At 36.2% G+C, this 17623-nt stretch overlaps 1 protein-coding gene across 4 annotated transcripts; it reads left to right on the plus strand.

Moving 5' to 3' along the window:
• The first annotated feature begins 944 nt into the window (after positions 1-944).
• On the plus strand, positions 945-14191 carry LOC140801732 (serine/threonine-protein kinase STY46-like). Of its 4 annotated transcripts, XR_012111508.1 has the most exons (17): positions 945-1439; positions 1888-2002; positions 2078-2121; positions 2767-2889; positions 3887-3959; positions 5272-5382; positions 6680-6730; positions 7656-7789; positions 7895-8002; positions 8104-8177; positions 8849-9024; positions 10161-10256; positions 11792-11848; positions 12074-12154; positions 12230-12280; positions 13429-13569; positions 13701-14191. XR_012111508.1 is itself a non-coding variant. In XM_073156997.1 (16 exons), the coding sequence occupies exons 1-16, from the start codon at positions 1243-1245 to the stop codon at positions 13737-13739; spliced, it is 1614 nt and encodes a 537-aa protein (XP_073013098.1). In that variant the 5' UTR covers positions 945-1242; the 3' UTR covers positions 13740-14191. The 4 variants fall into 4 exon arrangements, 3 of the variants coding, with proteins under 3 accessions (XP_073013098.1, XP_073013099.1, XP_073013100.1); XM_073156997.1 differs by lacking the exon at positions 11792-11848; XM_073156998.1 differs by lacking the exon at positions 11792-11848 and having other exon boundaries at positions 10161-10251; positions 12105-12154.
• The last annotated feature ends 3432 nt before the right edge of the window (positions 14192-17623 follow it).

A 17623-nucleotide genomic window follows, 5' to 3' on the forward strand; every position in this document is an offset into this window, starting at 1 on the left:
TTGAGTGAAGAAGACAACCAAGAGTTATATATATTAATAATAAACTCTAGAAATATTAATTTTATATGAATGACAAAGGCCTGATCTCTCTGTCTACTACTGTAAATGAGGAAGAGAGAAGGCTCTGCTTTTACCCAAAAGCGAAAGGGAAATTGAGGAGAAGGGGCTAAGCTTTCCACGTCATGTGATGAGAGTACCGTCATTTTTGGACAAAATAATGTATATATATATATATTTATTTATTTATTTATGGCCGACAGCAGTGCCGCTGGATTTATCTAACAATGGCGTATCCATCACCTTAAATATTTTAGTAGAGCCATGACATGGAGGAGTACTACTACTACTACCTCTCAAGTCTCAAGTCTCAAGTCTCAAGCTCTGATAAAAAATATTGGAAGGAGTCAGTGTCCCCCATAGAAAGGCAAGCTTCTCATTGGAGAATCATGGCAAAAAGGAATCATTGCCTTTCCTCTAATGAGATTCCAACCCCCACTGATTTAGTCTTAATCCATAGATTAGACACAAATTGAAAAAGGAGAAGGAGAGAGAGAGAGAGAGAGAGAGAGAGAGAGAGAGTAAATCACCATCAGGGCTAATTTGGAATTTTTTTTCACAAAGGGGATGGCTAATGGTATCTTATTTACCAATTGATCATTTTGTGGATTTAGAAAATGAGAGGTGATATTAAATTTCTTATCTATTGCTAATTATGTAAATCTCACAACCCAACAACTTCCAGTATTTTGGAAGAAGAGATGTTACCACGCAACCTTGTACCTTAAAATGAGCTAATATGGGCATGTGACTAATAGCCAAGTATGACGTGTCGCGGTATGGAGTGAGAAGCAGCAGATCCCGCTATGCGCGGGAAGAACCCGATCCGGGTATCTCTCCTCCCGTGGTTTATCCGAACCCTATCCGATTTCTTTTCCCCTTGTCCGGACCTTTTTCTATATTTATGCCGCCTCTCTCTCTCTCTCTCTATACCCCGCGAACATTCCACAAAGGCGCAAATTTTTTTTTTTTTATGGAAATACCATTCTGCCCTCGCCGCTGCTTCTTATTTGCCTCCGATGACTCCGCGGCATTGATTCGGCGAAGATTCATCTCTCTTGCTCCTCCGATTTGGTATTGAGCTCCGTTACGCTGAGGAGAGGGAAGCCCTAACCCTAGCTCTTGGATTCGATGGGGTTTTCTTGATCGGGATTCGAAGGCGGGGGAGAGGGGGAGAGGAGGTGGATGGGGGAAGGAGGAGAGCCAGAGGAGATCGAGGAAGGAGTCGGCGAGAGCTCGTCGCCGCCGAGGGGGGTCAGCAGTCTCGGAAACATTAAGAACGAAGTCTTCGAGCGTCTTGTGGAGGATGGAAACGAGGAGGCCGTCTCGAATCCCGACTTCAGGGAACAGCTCGACGCCCATTTCACGCGGCTGCCGCCAAGGTGAGATCTCGAATGGCTTATTGGATTGGGGTCTATGCGATTGTTGGATTCTTGACAGGGAGATGGACTTGGATTGCGCTGCGAGTTAATCTCGTAGGTTTAAGATTCCGTAATTTTAAATTAGATTGCCAACTGGATATGTTCTCTTTTATTTTATGTTGCTTCTTAATGGATTTGGTCTCTCTTGCCGTTCCTGAAATCCTGAAGGTTCTAGATCGGTCTTGCATCAGTTGTGTGTCTTTTTACCTTCTCTTCAAGTTTCTTAGGATTAGTTTCCCTTCCCATGGTTGATGTCTGTCCTTTTCTCTGTGCAAGTAAGATGATTATAATTGGAAGATGTTGACTCATAGAACTAACACATATGCTCCCTTAGTTTCTTGTTCCAATTCTTCTTCTCCATCTTTGTTGTAGGTGGAAGTTAATTTTCTGTTGTTTTCTTTTAATGCAGCTACCTGCTCGACGTGAATGTTGATAGAGCAGAAGACGTTTTGCTACATCAGAAGATTTTAGCGGAAGCCAAAGATCCAGAGAAGCGGCCAGTCTTTCATGTCCGTTTCATGAGGGTACTTTATTCGACTGTTTTTCAATAGATATGGTGCAAACTTTTATTATCTGACATACTACTTGTATTGGTGCAGACTTACACTGTGGTTCTTTTTGGTATTGTCAGATTAATCTACAGGTTTTAGCATGTACAGATATCTAATATTCCATTTGATGTCTTTTACCTTTTAAGTACTTGAGATACTCTAGCTTTTCCCTTTTGTTGGTTGCAAGTTGCAGATCTTGAGACACAAAACTTGTTACTTGTCGTATATTCATGTTCTTGTGACTTTCTCTTCGAGTGAATTTATTAGATTGCTCATTACATGTGCAAATTTTTTCCTGTAGAATTGTAGCGGCCAGAAAGTTAAAGTGAGACTCCCATTTGTATCATCTTATGGAAAGTTGAATCCTTCATTTGTTTGATTCACCTTTGCCCCCTCTACTTGTATCCCCCATCTTTGTCACTTGAATTCTTCCTCCAATTCTTTGTTGTTATACTGAAAAATGTGCTTGGACTGAGATTGAGAAGTGATTCACATCAAAAGTTGTTTCTACCTCAAGAACATTAAGGAAAAGTAGCATTTAGTTTCATGCTGCTTGTCACTTTGTGCCACATTTTTCATCCCTTGTTGATTTCTTTGGATTGATCACTTGAATGAAGACCTAAATTCTTCATCAAGTTCATGCGCTTTATCAAACATCTTGTTTTATGCTAGTTCATAGCTGCTTATGCATTGCTACACTTTATGTGTATTTGTATATTTGGCTCCCATTTACGAAGAAAAAGAGATCGTGAGATTTACTTTGAAAATTTCTCAAAGTTTGAGGATGTAGACCCGGATGAGACAAGGAAAAGCGAGGAAATCGAAGATGGGACTGATGTTGCTGATGCTCTGTCGGCAAGGTAGTCATATACTCATATGCTTCATGCGAAAAATGTTGTTTTCATGTATGCTTAACATCAATCGTGTTAATGCTAGACTGTAGCCTTTTTTTTAAAACGAAGTAGCATCAAGTGTACTTTCGCTTTGCATTTCTCATTTAATAAACCATTTTAATGGAAAGACATGAGGTTGTCACGATGTTGATATGGGCGGCCCAGGATTGACATAGGGCAATATCGAGATATTGTCAGGTATTTTGCTCATTGCCTATCTGCACAGGTGTGTATTGAGCTAAGTAGCTAACACAGGCATCATGTGTTCGCATAGACAACACTAACTTTGGGCATTACATGGTACTTGGCCAAACACATGCCAAAGATGCATTTTAGAACTTTGACCCTAGATGTCCACATAAGAGAGTTTTTCTTGAGGCATCTGTTAAAGTTGGATTATTTGCACTACTGGGGCCCTGTGTAATTTATGAATGATGTGAGGAAGATCATTCGATGGATGTTAGTTGATTGAGTCAATGTGAAAGCGTTTGTGATGTTTCATCTTTAAAGTATTTAGCTTCACAAAGAAGAATTATATGATAAGAGATTCCTGCTGAGTTGGTTCCAGGTATATGGAAAGTTCGTTCCCTTTTGGTTATAATGTAAGGCTCAGGAAATTGACACTATAAAAAAAAAGAACAATTTTTTTTATGGATCGAGTACTTTTGGTCATAATACTATCCTTCAGTTTTGTAAATTTTCATGCTTTAGTGTAAGGAAGGTGCCATTTTGTTAGTTTATAACATCATAAGAATTGGAAAAATAAACAACTTCTAATTGTTTCTGAAACATATTTTTCTATGGCCGATAATTCTATAATTGTAATGCTGATTGCCATGCCAACTATCAATTAAGTTATACTAATTTGAAAATTTGTAGATTATTCAGTCTTTATGCATGCTTGGGTTGCTTGAAAAAAATATTTGAGTGTGAAATAATAAGTTGCCTTGTTCCTATTATGCAGGCATGAAGTGAGGTGCAACGCTATCTATGAAATAATATTTTCCACTCTTGACAAACCAAAGCTCCTTAGTCAGGTTGGTGGAACAATGCTGATTTTTTATTTATGACCTCAGAAACATGATAGTACGTTTTATTTTGTTCTTAGTCCCTCATTGATCTCATATTTGCTGCCAGTTATAGATGAATTACTTATTTTTTTCAGGCATAAGTCACAGAACTTTGTAGAAGGAATCTCATAATTAAGTTTCTACATATTTTTTATAATAGATAATGCTTAGTATGTCCTAATGGTAATTATTTTTTCTATTTTATTATGAAATAGATTTTGTCCCTGTTTGGTGCAGATCTCTGTTGTTAGCATATCTAATTTTGACGTGAAATGCATCTATTGATGATCTTGTAGAGACCTGAATTTTACAGTTAGACCAATTATAATCATGACTTTGTAATTGTATATTTACCGGACTACCAGAAAATAAAATAGGTGTCCTGGATAACTTTAAAGGCACAATTTCTAACTTATCGCCTTTTTCTACTTATCTTGGGGAGTACTGATATTGACTAGAATCAAGGTTCCTTTATTGTAATGGAAATGTGCTTATAAGTTGTTAATGAGGACTTGAAGGTTTGAAAATACAGATCTTTTTGCTTAATAACAGATGCAATTTCTTGATGAATTTCTGACAGTAATAAAATAGTTCATCTATTCGCAAGTGTCCAAAGTTCAGTATAACTTGCACGACGCCATTATGTACGCTGTGTGCCTTACTGGCTTATGTATTCTTGAAGAGTCTCGACTATCGATATGCTGATTTCTTTCCTAGTGCATGAAAAGTTTTGTAATGCTTATTTATTGAAAATATTTAGTTGTCCTCTGTAGGAGGTCTTACTTTTCTTTTTTCCTTTGTTGCCATTTCCTTTGGAATGTTGAGTTTCCACTAGCATCTCTGATATATATCCCTGCATCACAAGTGCCATTCACAACTGCTTTTATTGTTCATGACAACTTGTAATTCATATGTCTATTGAGGTTACACATTATTAATATGGATAGCACAGTTTGCACAAGAAGGCAAGTGTCATTTCCTACACCTAAAAGGCTAAAACACTTTCATACTATATGGGAAGCAGTTTTGCTTTGATATCTATCCTTAGCATACTGTATTCTTGTTCTTAAGGTTTGTCATATCAAAATATCTGTGTTGTGCTGCATCTGTATCCTCACTATCCTGAACTGTCCATGCTTCATAAATTTGGAAACTTTCTTGCTTTTCATCATATGGTAATATTCACATGCATATATTTATATTTCTGCTTCATTTGTTCAGTTTCTGTTTTTCATCTAGTGGGGCACTTCAAATATTCTGACAGTGTTTGTTCTCGTAGCTATCTGCTTTGCTTTCTGATATTGGGCTGAATATCAGGGAAGCTCATGTGTTTTCAACAACTGATGGCTTTTCCCTTGATGTATTTGTTGTTGATGGGTGGGAAGTTGAGGTAAGTTATTTCTTTAATTGTTCATTTACTGCCATAGGACATTCAGTAGTCTAATTTTGGTTCTGCAATCCTGGGGGGTCAAATGAGACACCTTTTGAATATATATTTTTTAACTGTTTTGCCTCAGTCTGCTTTATTCAGTGGTATCTTGTAACAAGGAGTTAACCTGATGTCAGTGAAAGAATCGTATCTATGTTTCCTAGTTTGCATTATATCTCGTACGATAGAAATGGAAAACAAAGCCTTTGGTTTCCCAGTCCGCTCATCATTTTTGGACCAGTTATATCATGAACCTGATTGTCAGTAGAACATTTATGGGCAATCATCAAACTATATTTTCAGCAAAATTGTAACGTTTACGAATATGAAAAAAATCTAATAACATTGGGATTCCACAACCTTGCAGTTTAATATTTATTCTATGACAAGGACATAAAAACACATTGAATAAGAGTAGAATTTGGAGTTCTTGATGCAAAATCAAAATATCTTCTCCCTGGGCTTGACTATATGAAAACTTATATATGAGAATGTCCCATAACACTAAAATATTCGAAAGCAAAGTTATAAAGGGCCTACTTTCGATATCTTCTATTTCAGTGCCTTGTGAGGAGTTGTGTTTGAGAGAGGTGTAAGTGGGATGTGTTAGAAGAAGCCGTGACTGAAGGGAATTCTACATTTTTTTTTATATTTCCTTGTTCCCTGGAAAACTAAATAGATATCTTCTTGAAATAATCTTACTGACCACAGAAGTAACATTTTGGAGGATGTGCAATTGGTGTTTCCCATGCAGATAATTCTGTTGATTGATGAAACATGGACTAGATACAACTTGGTTTTGGGGGAATGATAGATTCATAGAAGGACGGGAATGCATAATTTAATGGAAATGTCAAAGGTTCTAGATTCGACCACATGAATAGGAAGATAATGCATAATCAACATTGATGAGCTAAGATGCCATATTATTATAGACTTTGGGATGGTGTACCTTTGAGCCTTCAGTGTGAGTCTGCACATTTACATCATATTTAGTTTAGGCAATGTCCAATATCATTTCTAATGGCAGTATTTCAAGGTTTCCCAGTTACTCTTAGTTGTACAAAAAGAGTAATCAAAACCACTATCCAATCCACATTGGGGCAACTTTTATGGGTAAATGAACCATGTAGTATATTTAGTTATTGTGGTTAGCATCTGGGCTTTTATACAATATTAAGGAGCAATGAGATTTTATAGTTTTATGTCAGGGATCTTTGCCGCACCAAATGTTCTGACTTTGCAATTATCTGCTCAGGATACAGATTACTTGTACAAGCAGCTCGAGGCATCAATTGCAAGAAGTGAGGTAGCTTTCTTCTCATTTGATGGCATATACAAAAGTTACACTTTTCCTTCTTTGTCTAATAGTTATTTTGCTCTGTATCATACAATTTTCTTTAGTTTAAGGGTGTGAGACACTCACTTAGGACACTAAGATCAGTTATCCTTTAGCCATCATGTCTTAATCTTATGAGCAATATACTTCTCAATCCTTTTGTCATGCAAGAATGGTTGGTAGTTTGGTACTGTCTGCTTTTTCTCTTAACACATTTGTTGTAAGGTTCTTGCCTATCATACTTCAATTTTTTTTCCTCTTTTTTTCCAGTGTACCAAAGTTTTCATCCATTTAATCTTTTTGGACTATTTTCCCTAATGATTTCTTTCCAATGCAAATTTTTTAAACTTTGGTGCTTGTGACGATTTATAAATTATATGGGTCACTAAGCATTCATAGGCAATGTTTAGCATTCTGTCGTTTTGAATCCAACATGGAATCATTAAGTAGCAAAAAAAGAAAAGAAAAGAAAAGAAGATCAATAGCATATCGTAATGTCTCAAACCTAATAGTTGGGAAAAGTGTTGGAAAAGAATAAAATTTACCTTTTTCTACCAACTTAAGTTTTTAGAGTAATTAGTGAGTTAACAAGTGCATACCTGCATATGATAATTTTAATCCCTACGAATTATCCTCTCATTTTAGTTCTTGCATTTTCTTGATGATCAGTACCATTTATTTATTCTCAGGATATATTGGAGTGAATAAGTTCACAGATTAAGTTTCTTCTCTTGGTTTACTCAATTGAATCTTTTTTTGCATCTCCACTAATTCTTTCTGATTTAACTGGAACTTTGTGGTGTTCCATCATTGATGTGTTAGCTGACATGTCACTTATTGAAAATTATTAGCTTTTCCAAGAGACATATTAACATGCTTTCTTCGGAAAACCTAGGGATCTTGGTCTGGTTCATCTCACTCCTCAGCTGCTGAGAAAATATTCTTCCAACCAAAATTTGGTGATTGGGAAATCGATAAAAGATTTCTGAAGATGGGAGACAAAATTGCTTCTGGATCGTGTGGGGATCTGTAAGTTAAATAATTAGTTATCACCTTTTCTTATGCTTATCATATGTAATTTCATGTGTTGCCTCATGCTTTTAGTTGTTTACTTGAACTGACTTTTATGTGAAGGTATCATGGAAGTTACTTGGGTGAGGATGTCGCTATTAAAATTCTTAGATCTGAGCATGTAAACGAAAATCTTGTATTAGAATTTTCTCAAGAAGTATCAATCCTAAGGTAAGTTATTCTTTCTACCTCCTTTTGCTCCTGTAATATAATTTTATGATTAGCAGCTTATGTTAATCAATTGGACATCCAATATGTCATGTTTCTTTCAGGGAAGTCCATCACAGTAATGTTGTTCGATTCATCGGTGCATGCACGAAACCTCCACAATTGTCCATAGTTACCGGTAAGCTTTCTGTTGTTATTAGCTTGTCTTTTATGCTGAATAGCATAGATTAAGAATGAGTATAGAATATCTAGACCCTTATGTTAGTTCATGTTGACAATATTTTCTGAGGAAATATTGCTTGCCATGTTAAGTTCCACTTATGGTTTCACAAGCCTCTCATTGCCTGGGGAAATTTGGATTATTCTGTTTCTTGATTACAAAGCAATTATTAAAGTTCCATCTGCCTTCATGACCGGCAATGGGATGTTCTTGTATAATTGTCTGATTTCAATTTGATGGTTGTTCAACACTTACCACATTCCATAGTATGTGGACGCTGATATGAAGGAGAAATAATATGCCAGTGGAAAAATTCTTAACTTGCATATGATCCCCAGGATCTACAGCACAGTTATATTGTGGAAATACACCTTATTTGCCTCTAAAAATGATTCTGTTTTAGTGGAAGTTCCCACTGAAATTGCTAGGTTTTTTCTTGCAGGTTCCAGGCCATCAGTTTCCTTTCACCTATGCCATTTTCTGTCTGTGGAACTTACTGTTCAAATTGTGCTTTAAGTTTTGCAAGCTGTTTTGTTCATGTGACAAATATTTTATACTTTTTGTTGTTACTGCTGATTATCTCCAAGCAACGATTTGACTTGATCAATATTGGATTTTCTATCTTGCAGAGTACATGTCTGGGGGAAACCTTTACAACTTCCTGCACAAGCAACATAAAGTCTTGGAGCTCTCTCTGTTGCTGAAATTTGCACTTGATGTCTGCAGAGGGATGAGCTATTTGCATGAAAAAGGCATTATCCATAGGGACCTAAAGACTGCTAACCTGCTGATGGATAAAGAGCATGTAAGGAAACTATGACTTTTGGTGTTGTTTAGGTTATCATATATGCTGGATCATATTACCCTTGCATTATTCTTACCTCTCTGCATAAAGTAGACTTTGTATGACTGCTTGTTAATAGTTAGAAACGAGAACTATGAATTGCTTTTGGAACTTATTCTTTGTAAGGTAACTTTTCACCTTCATACTTGCATTGTGACAGGAGCTTCAATTTTATACCTGGAATGGACATGTTCACAAGTTAACTTGGATGATGAAATGATAACTTTAACAACACAAGAGTTACTATTGATTGCCATCTATTTTGACCGACCTTCCCAAATACCTCATCATACTCTTTTCCTTTTTCAATCTTTGGATTCTTGAGAACTGAGCATCTGTTATTTGAAAAGTAATGATCTTTATATTTCAAGTGTAGAAAAATCATCATGCACACTGATGATATAACTAGCTTGTGATGTGGGACAAGCTCCATACTCAACCACGTCACCTCTACTCTAATCTTGTGACTGAAGGACGTTGCAAGCAAGACGAGATAATACATTGGTTTTTCGAAGACAAGTCCGAGTCATCCCCCCACCGGACTCTCTTTTAAAGACAATGAGCTGTTTCTACTTTCTAGTTTGACTGGGTGACCAGTGCAAGAGGAATCGCCCAATAGAACATAGTAAAAGAGAAATCCCAAGAATTCTCAACAAAGAACTATTCTTATGTTTGAAATATGTAATCGATCCATAAGTTCCCTTCCTCAGCTGGTGAATTATCCTTTATCATTAAAGTACTTGATCTGGCTACCTTATTTTAGGGCAATATTTGAATATCAACAAGCAGATTGGTGAATTACCACATGCTTTGAAGTAGATAGACCTCTACAAGCAGACTATCATGGAGTGGGTTATCACAGTGCCTGCTCTTAGCTTGTTAAGGGTTAGATGCTAATCATTATACGCTAGATTCATAAGGACATATTAGTTGGACAGTTAATGCTGGTATCTGCTTGTTGCAGATATTGTCTGAATAAGGTGTTTGTGTTGTACAATGTTTTCACATTTGTATTTGTTCTGGGGTGGGGTTTCTTCAAAAGAAAGTGCCTTGAACTTTGAAACTGATAAACACTGTTGTTGCTCTTCTATGTCTAGGTTGTGAAAGTGGCTGACTTTGGTGTAGCTAGGTTTCAGAATCAAGGGGGAGTCATGACAGCGGAGACTGGAACTTACAGATGGATGGCACCTGAGGTTTTATTTCCTTCAAAATTATTGTAGAAACTTTTAGTTAATAATTTCTGGATACTGTGGATCACTGGGAGGATATATATACTAGACTAGTCATAACTTATAAGTAATGCGTACTTTGTTTCTTTGGTTTTACACTTTTACTTTTATGCTCCGAAGTTGCAGCACATGACTCTAGAATAGATCAATCTTTAGTTGCCATATATGAGAATTTAAGCTACTTTCGGGATTTTAAGCATAAGTGCAACAATCAAGGATTATGTTAAGTTTTCTGTTGGTAAGCTTACTTTATGCTCCATAGTGAGTCCTGACGATAGATTTTGTGCACTATTGCTCTTTGGTTGGCATATTGGAACATTTGAATGACATATTTAGTATGTAACTGTGGATTCTTCAATGTAGCTGGCTTGTTCTTTTCGTATCTATTGCTGTAACTGAAGGAGTTGTACTGCTGTAGGCTTGTAGCTTTCCCGATGAGCTGCGTATCTTCCATATCTCCCAACTCTTAAGTTCTTAGAAAATCTTTTTTCCCAAGAAAAATTCTTCATATTCTTATCAAGTCATATGTTAGTTTTGGGTGTATACTTACAGTCTTACACAAACACTCACACATTCAGCTTTATATATTATATTGTTCAGCCTATGAGAAAACAACACCACATTAAACATGCTGTAGGTTACATTATAAAATGGCACCAATCCCAGATTGGTGAAAATTGTCAACATCAAAGATTATAGATCTTTCATATGCTTTACTTGAGAGAGGGCAGACTCAGAAATTTGTGTTACATGATGAAGAGCATACTATATATAGTCAGCTATGCTTGCTGCTGAACACGATTCCAAGTAAAGGCAGAGTGCAACAGAAGATGTTTTTTTTTCTTTCTTTTTCAAATTCAAGCTCTCATATATGTCCGTTCATTGTAAGATCATCAGGTTCCTCGTATGTATGTTTAGATGCTTATAGGCTGAAAATTCAGATAATTATTAGAACCATTCCGGCTCCCTATCCAATTTTTGCCGTCGAGGGACTTATATCTGTCTCATATATGTCAACTAATTTTTCCATCTGTATCAGTATTTTGTATCTGAAATAAAAAGAAGTGGATATATATATATATATATATATATATATATATATATATATATATATATATATATATATATATATATATATATATATATATATATAACTATCTGATATGTATCCTATTTGTTCTCACCCCAAGGTGTTAAAACTTAAAACTTGCCATGTGATATCCCAATTTCTGGTCATGAACCAGTACAATCTGTGTGCAATTGAGAGCCATAGCTTGCAAACATCCCACGTGAATTATTATTGAATTCAATCAGGAATAGGATTAGAAACCCTAAGTATATCTTAAACTCTTTTTGAATGTCAAGGATACCTTACATTAGACATGAGATTACTATGAAATGCTGACCTCCTGCAAACTCTTCCTTATATGGTTTGGGAAACTGTCCGGCTTCTTTCCTATTGTTGGTTTGGTGCTGAGTTGTTGCATTTCTGAAAACAGATAAAGAAGACTAAACAGTATCTGGGTAGAGAGCCAAGATAAAAACATAGCTTGCAGGTTTGAGCCATTTAACTAAGTCTGCAGAAGTTGTTATAGATGTGAATAGTGCAAGAAATCATTGCATGTACTGAATATCATCTCACCTGTAGCTAAGAGAAAAAAAAACTTCTTGCAGGGAGTTGATTTTAGGGCATAATCTTTTAGTTATTTCCATGTTGTATAACCTTGAGTTCAGTGGCCGTTTCAAAATTCTTACATATATATTGTTCTATGCATTTCTAGGTTATAAATCATCAGCCTTATGATCATAAGGCTGATGTATTCAGCTTCGCTATTGTACTTTGGGAGCTTGTAACATCCAAGGTACTCTAGAGTTCTTGCCTGCTCAACTAACTTGCTTTCTGATAATGAATGTTCTCATGTCTTTTTGGCATGCAGATCCCATACGATACCATGACTCCACTGCAAGCCGCCCTAGGAGTGAGACAGGTGCATATATTACATAAACCTGTTTTTCTGTCTTTACAACTCCTCAAATATCTGCTACCAATTAGTCAAGGAGAAAGTGAAAGAAGAATGACATATACTGTAATTATGGCATTTCAGACCTTTGCAAATGAGTAGACCAACACAAGCAGATATGTGCAACAACTTATTTTGAGAAAAGGAGCTTCTCTTACAGAATGCTTTCTATTTGTTATTATATTAAACTCTCTTTAGTCGTAGTGTACTAGGCAGAACTGGGACATTAATTTTCAATCACTGCATGGAAGAGTTCATCTGGAGTGACCTAGAAACAATTCGGAATGAACCAATGCCAAACCCTACATTTGCTGTTGCATTGCATGCAATTTAACAAAGAATTAGGTGATATTTAGGATTTGTTGGAAATTTAAACATCTGGTTCTGGTACTCATCTTTTTCTAATAACTATTGGCTTCATCATGGCACCCATCCATGAAATGCTCTTTCCTAAATATGTCACCTGTTTTTATTTTGTTGTTTTCATGGGTCGATGGTAACATAGATCTCCATGAAACCATGTTATGTGATTAATTAATCTAATTTGATCTTAACCATCTAATGAATTCTCACCGAGTATATAAAATATAAAAATTACTATATTCTTTAAGCTTTTAGGTAGTTGGTGAGTTATTATAGTATCGGAGATAAGGTCCAAAGTTCAAATTCTACTGGACTTTTATAAAATATAAGGCCTCCATCTATTTAAGTCAAGTCCATAAATGAGTGCAAGTTTTAGAATATAAATATATAAATCTCCCCACTCTCTAATGGCTTAAGCTAAGTAGTTGCGAGTTAACACTCATAATGTTTTAGTAAATTTGTTATAAGTCCTTTGATCTAATGATTAAATTTGAGCGATCAATGCCATATTCCTTCTATAGCTGCAGTTCCGATGCATTGATACCCTTGGTATAACTCATGCATCGCATAAATTGAGGCTTTTTCTGGCCATATACATGTCTGACTAGACGAATACTTGAAGTTGAGAGAGGTCGATAGTGTGTAAATGTTTGTGATATGCAATTGTGCTGAGATCTATCGATCAATTAATTCAGGGTCTACAAATGTGCTTATTCATCTATCTTGTTTATTGATTTACTGCTGATTATCAGGGATTGCGACCGGTGGTTCCAGACATTACGCATCCGAGGTTATCAGACTTGATGAGTAGGTGTTGGGAGACGGTTCCGGCCAGACGCCCCTCTTTCCCAGAGATAACAGTTGAACTAGAAGAACTTTTGGAACAAGTTCAGGTGCTACACATGCAATATCTGTTTACCTTAAAAAACAATAGAACATTATTGTGAACTTGATTATCGTGTAACATGAGATTAAAAGCTGCCATTTAGATAAGCATACTATCTGCTGCTTGTTATTATCACAGGGGACGGGGGAATCAAGTCAACAACAAAAGGATGTTTGAAAGAAAGCCAAGAAACACGTAGATAATGCCATTTCTGGGATTAGCAAGGAAGCTTTGGTGCCTCGGATCTCAAGCTGAAAAAATCAGCGAGTGTAACAGTTTTTCTTTTCTTCTTTTTCTTTTTGACATGCCTTTTCCTCTCTCTTTCCAATTTATACCCTTCCGTGGGTTCTTTTCTTTACATAGAGGATCTCCTTATTCGTGCCTAGTTTGCTGGTTGGTGATTGGTCAGGAAGTCACGCTCTCTCATTGCCTACTGTTGATTCCATGCTATCTCTTATGATTAAAGTCTTCTTTTCTTTCTCACAGGAATTAGAATGCATTGCAAAAACCACAGTTACACTGTATCTGTATTTTAGTTCAAAGTGCAGACTGTAAATTAACTGTCAATCCACTTTTGTGGGTGCTTAATCTTCCTCCTTTTCAAATGTAATCAAGAGAATTCAGCTGAACCTTTTGGTATTTCATATGTGTGTGTGTGTGTGTGTGTGTGTGTGTGCATATAACTCTTCTTGTTGATACGGAAAGAAGAACAAGAGAGAGGTATGAATTTGATACCCAATCTTCATTATTTTTGTGATAAAAATATCATTTGGAGCATGAACTCCAGTGCATCTCCTCTTTGTGGATGTAAAAATGTAATCTTTCTTGCTTTCAACCCTGCTCCTGGTGTGATATTTACTATTGGATGTCAACCAACGGTAGCTTCTATTAGTTATCTGTTTCACGTTTGAACTCTGGATGAACCTTATCTGAATCAACTCCTTTCTACTCTTCCATACAAAAGCTTGGTTTATATGAGGTATGCTGTCCTTTAAGTTCTATAAACTTTAGCACAGATAGTGAGCTTGATTAGATCATGGAAAGACAGTGGAGCAAATACCCCTTTAAAAACCTTGTGCTGGGAGCAGCAACTAAAACGACGTATAGATGATAGATCTTCATTGGTTTCTGTCATAAGAAAAGGTGGGGCCTTTCATTTTTCTAGATGTACCTTTACCCTATTGCCGTATTGCCCTACGAGGACAATTTTTGTTGAGATTTCAGTGTAATATTTATGGTTCAGTCAAATTTGGCTAGCTCAATTATTTCTTTCATCTAACTTAGCTTTTTGGTCATACATGGCTTTCTAAATGGTGGAATTAAATTATTCTTTTTCTCGTTACCCCCCTTTGGCTTCTTATATTCCACTCAACCTGATGTTAATTGATATTCTTTGTGAAGCATAACATCAGTATGTAATAGAAATATTATTTAGTTGTCTACATTTTCCTTCCTATTAGCCTTTTTCGACCTGAGGGTTGTAACTTTATAAAATTTTCGTGGAGATGCACTATTGTAATAAGAAGCCAGTTTGGTTATCTAGGAGGGCCATCAAGAGTAGAATTTCTTACCTGTTGTTCATTATTTTGCTCAGGGACATCGAACAAGCTATTGGCATCTTGGAGGAAACTGCCCACCCAGCTTGACAGCGGGATTTGCTGCCCGAGCTGTGTCTGTGCCGCTGGAGGAGTTGAGACTTGTTGGTTGGTGATATGTACTGTCTCTGGTATTAGTTATGTTTTGCAAGAAACTTCATTTTCTACAATATTATGACTTTGATTTTGCATTCAATGCATCATGTGTATGGTATGAGATTGCCAGTGACTAATGCTGTGCATCTAGCATTCCTCAGACCTCAAATTGAAGACAAATGAAGAACAGTTTTCTTTCTCAAACAACCATTTCCCTTTGTGAAAGTTATACTAATTTTACAAAATTTTAAGAAGGCACTGGTGTCTTTCACCCTGTATTCCTTACTATTGTAGAGCAACGTTTGAAAATGCACATAAGTCGACCATGTATATACTTCGGTATCCTATTTTCTTCTTCTTTTTATTATTTATTTTTTATTAGAATATGCCTGTATCCTTAGTAGAGCATTCTAGATATGTGACCTACTTAAGATATCAGTCCAAGTGCGATTTACAGAAAGATTTCTAGAATAGCACAACATAACAACTCATAGCAAGTACTAACATGGAAGTCATTACATGAAAGATACTACATGAGAGTGAGCTTCTTCTTCCTCTCACTGGAAGATCCACCACTAGCAACATTTGATTTAGGTCCTGTCCTGCTCACTACCTCTATGGATCCTAACTCATAGCAGGATTCGGACAAGTGGAAGGCTCATCTTTCCTTTGAAACTTGGCGTGAGGAGGCGAAGCTTACACATAGAATGGAGGGGGCTGCGAGATGTACTTGAAAGGTTTTGGTGGTGGTGGTGGTGACTTAGACTTGTACATAGGAGGGTGTGAAGGAGACTTGTCGAGAAATGGAGGTGGAGGGTAAGTTGAGTCCAGTTCCAGCCTTGGAAGGCCTTCTCTTTCCTTTTCTTCTATTTTTACTTTATTCTATGGGGAATTTAGCCGAGCATCATGTCTTATGCCTCGTTTAAACCAAGTGGGTTTTAATAAGTTTAAGAGCTAAAGACATGATCATTTATCTTGTGGTGTTCTTTAATCCCAAGATTAGCACGTCTCATGGCTAGGAATTGAATGTTTGCTAGGCCTTGGAGAGTGGGGAGTGGTTTAAATCTATGGTTACCCTAGGTTTATAAAAATTAAAGATGCACTTCTTGTGAATCGCGTCCATCATAAGGTGGAATTGGAAAAGATCACACTAAGTAATAGTAGGGGAATCTCTCCTAGATCACTACACTATTAGTGAATAATCTCCTGCATTTTGCACTAATCATATCATCACTGTTGATATTGTTGCCATCATCGACATAGGACGACTTCTTTGATGCTATATATCAAAAACAAATTGTCGAAAAGTTCTCCTATGCTACTCAACATCTTCCAGTGGTTCTCGATGAGGACTAATTGTTATTTTAGTGCACAAACCCCGTGACCATGCTCTTTATACTTGGTTAAGTATTAGGAGTTTTTGTATGAATACCTTTAAAAAAAAACTTTCTATTTGCTTGTCTATATTTCTAAAATTGATATTCACGTCTATACCACAGATGTCTTTTATATAAGTGCTCTCCCCGTAATTTTTCAATAAATATAAGATTTATTAATTTAATAGAAAATGATAAAAATATTCTTAATTAAAAGAAATGTATAAAAACTAAAAGGAGAAAATTTTATCTTTTTATATCTAAATTGTTTAAAATTTAATCGTTAGTAGATAGCTAATATTCAAGCTTGATTGTCGGAATCAAACTTGAATTTAATTTTCAGCCGAGCTTGATCATGAGCCAGCTCGATAAGGCTCGAGAATAATACTATATTATTTAAAATATATATAATACGTACTAATATAATTAATATGAAACTTTAGATCAAGATTTAAAGGCTCTTAATATTAGTTATTCTAGGGCTATATTTTTCAGCCATGTTATAACAATAATAGAAGGAAACTACATTTAATTATATTTTTGTTATTATTCTTTTAATTTTTTGTAATCTCTATCTTTCTGTAGTTCAGATTGTTGACTCCGAACAGAATTCAAGCTTGATTCAATTCAAACTTGATCTAGGCTTAATATATGTTTGAATGTGCACTATAATTGATTGGCTCAAATTGAAGCTTAATTTTGAATTTACACTTAAAATTAATTTCAAATCAAGCTCGATTTCTCTAAGTAATGGGCCGTATGTGCCAGTGGTTCTTTGCTGGGCCCCAGTTCTAATAGATGCAATCTTTCAGGCAAAGCTGCGGCCCAATGTGAGAGGCTTATTCGCATGGCAGGCAACTCAAGGAGGAGAGAAATTAGCTTGTCTTTGTCTTCCCTATCTCTCTCTCTCTCACACACATTTCGTCGAACAGCTCTCTTGCGAGGAGGGAGTTCCAACTTCCAGCTTCCAATTTCCAATAGTTGGATCACAGTG

This window comes from Typha latifolia, chromosome 15 (assembly GCF_019914945.1).
Source record: "Typha latifolia isolate L0001 chromosome 15, TyphaL0001v2, whole genome shotgun sequence".
In the NCBI taxonomy this organism is placed as follows: Eukaryota; Viridiplantae; Streptophyta; class Magnoliopsida; order Poales; family Typhaceae; genus Typha; species Typha latifolia.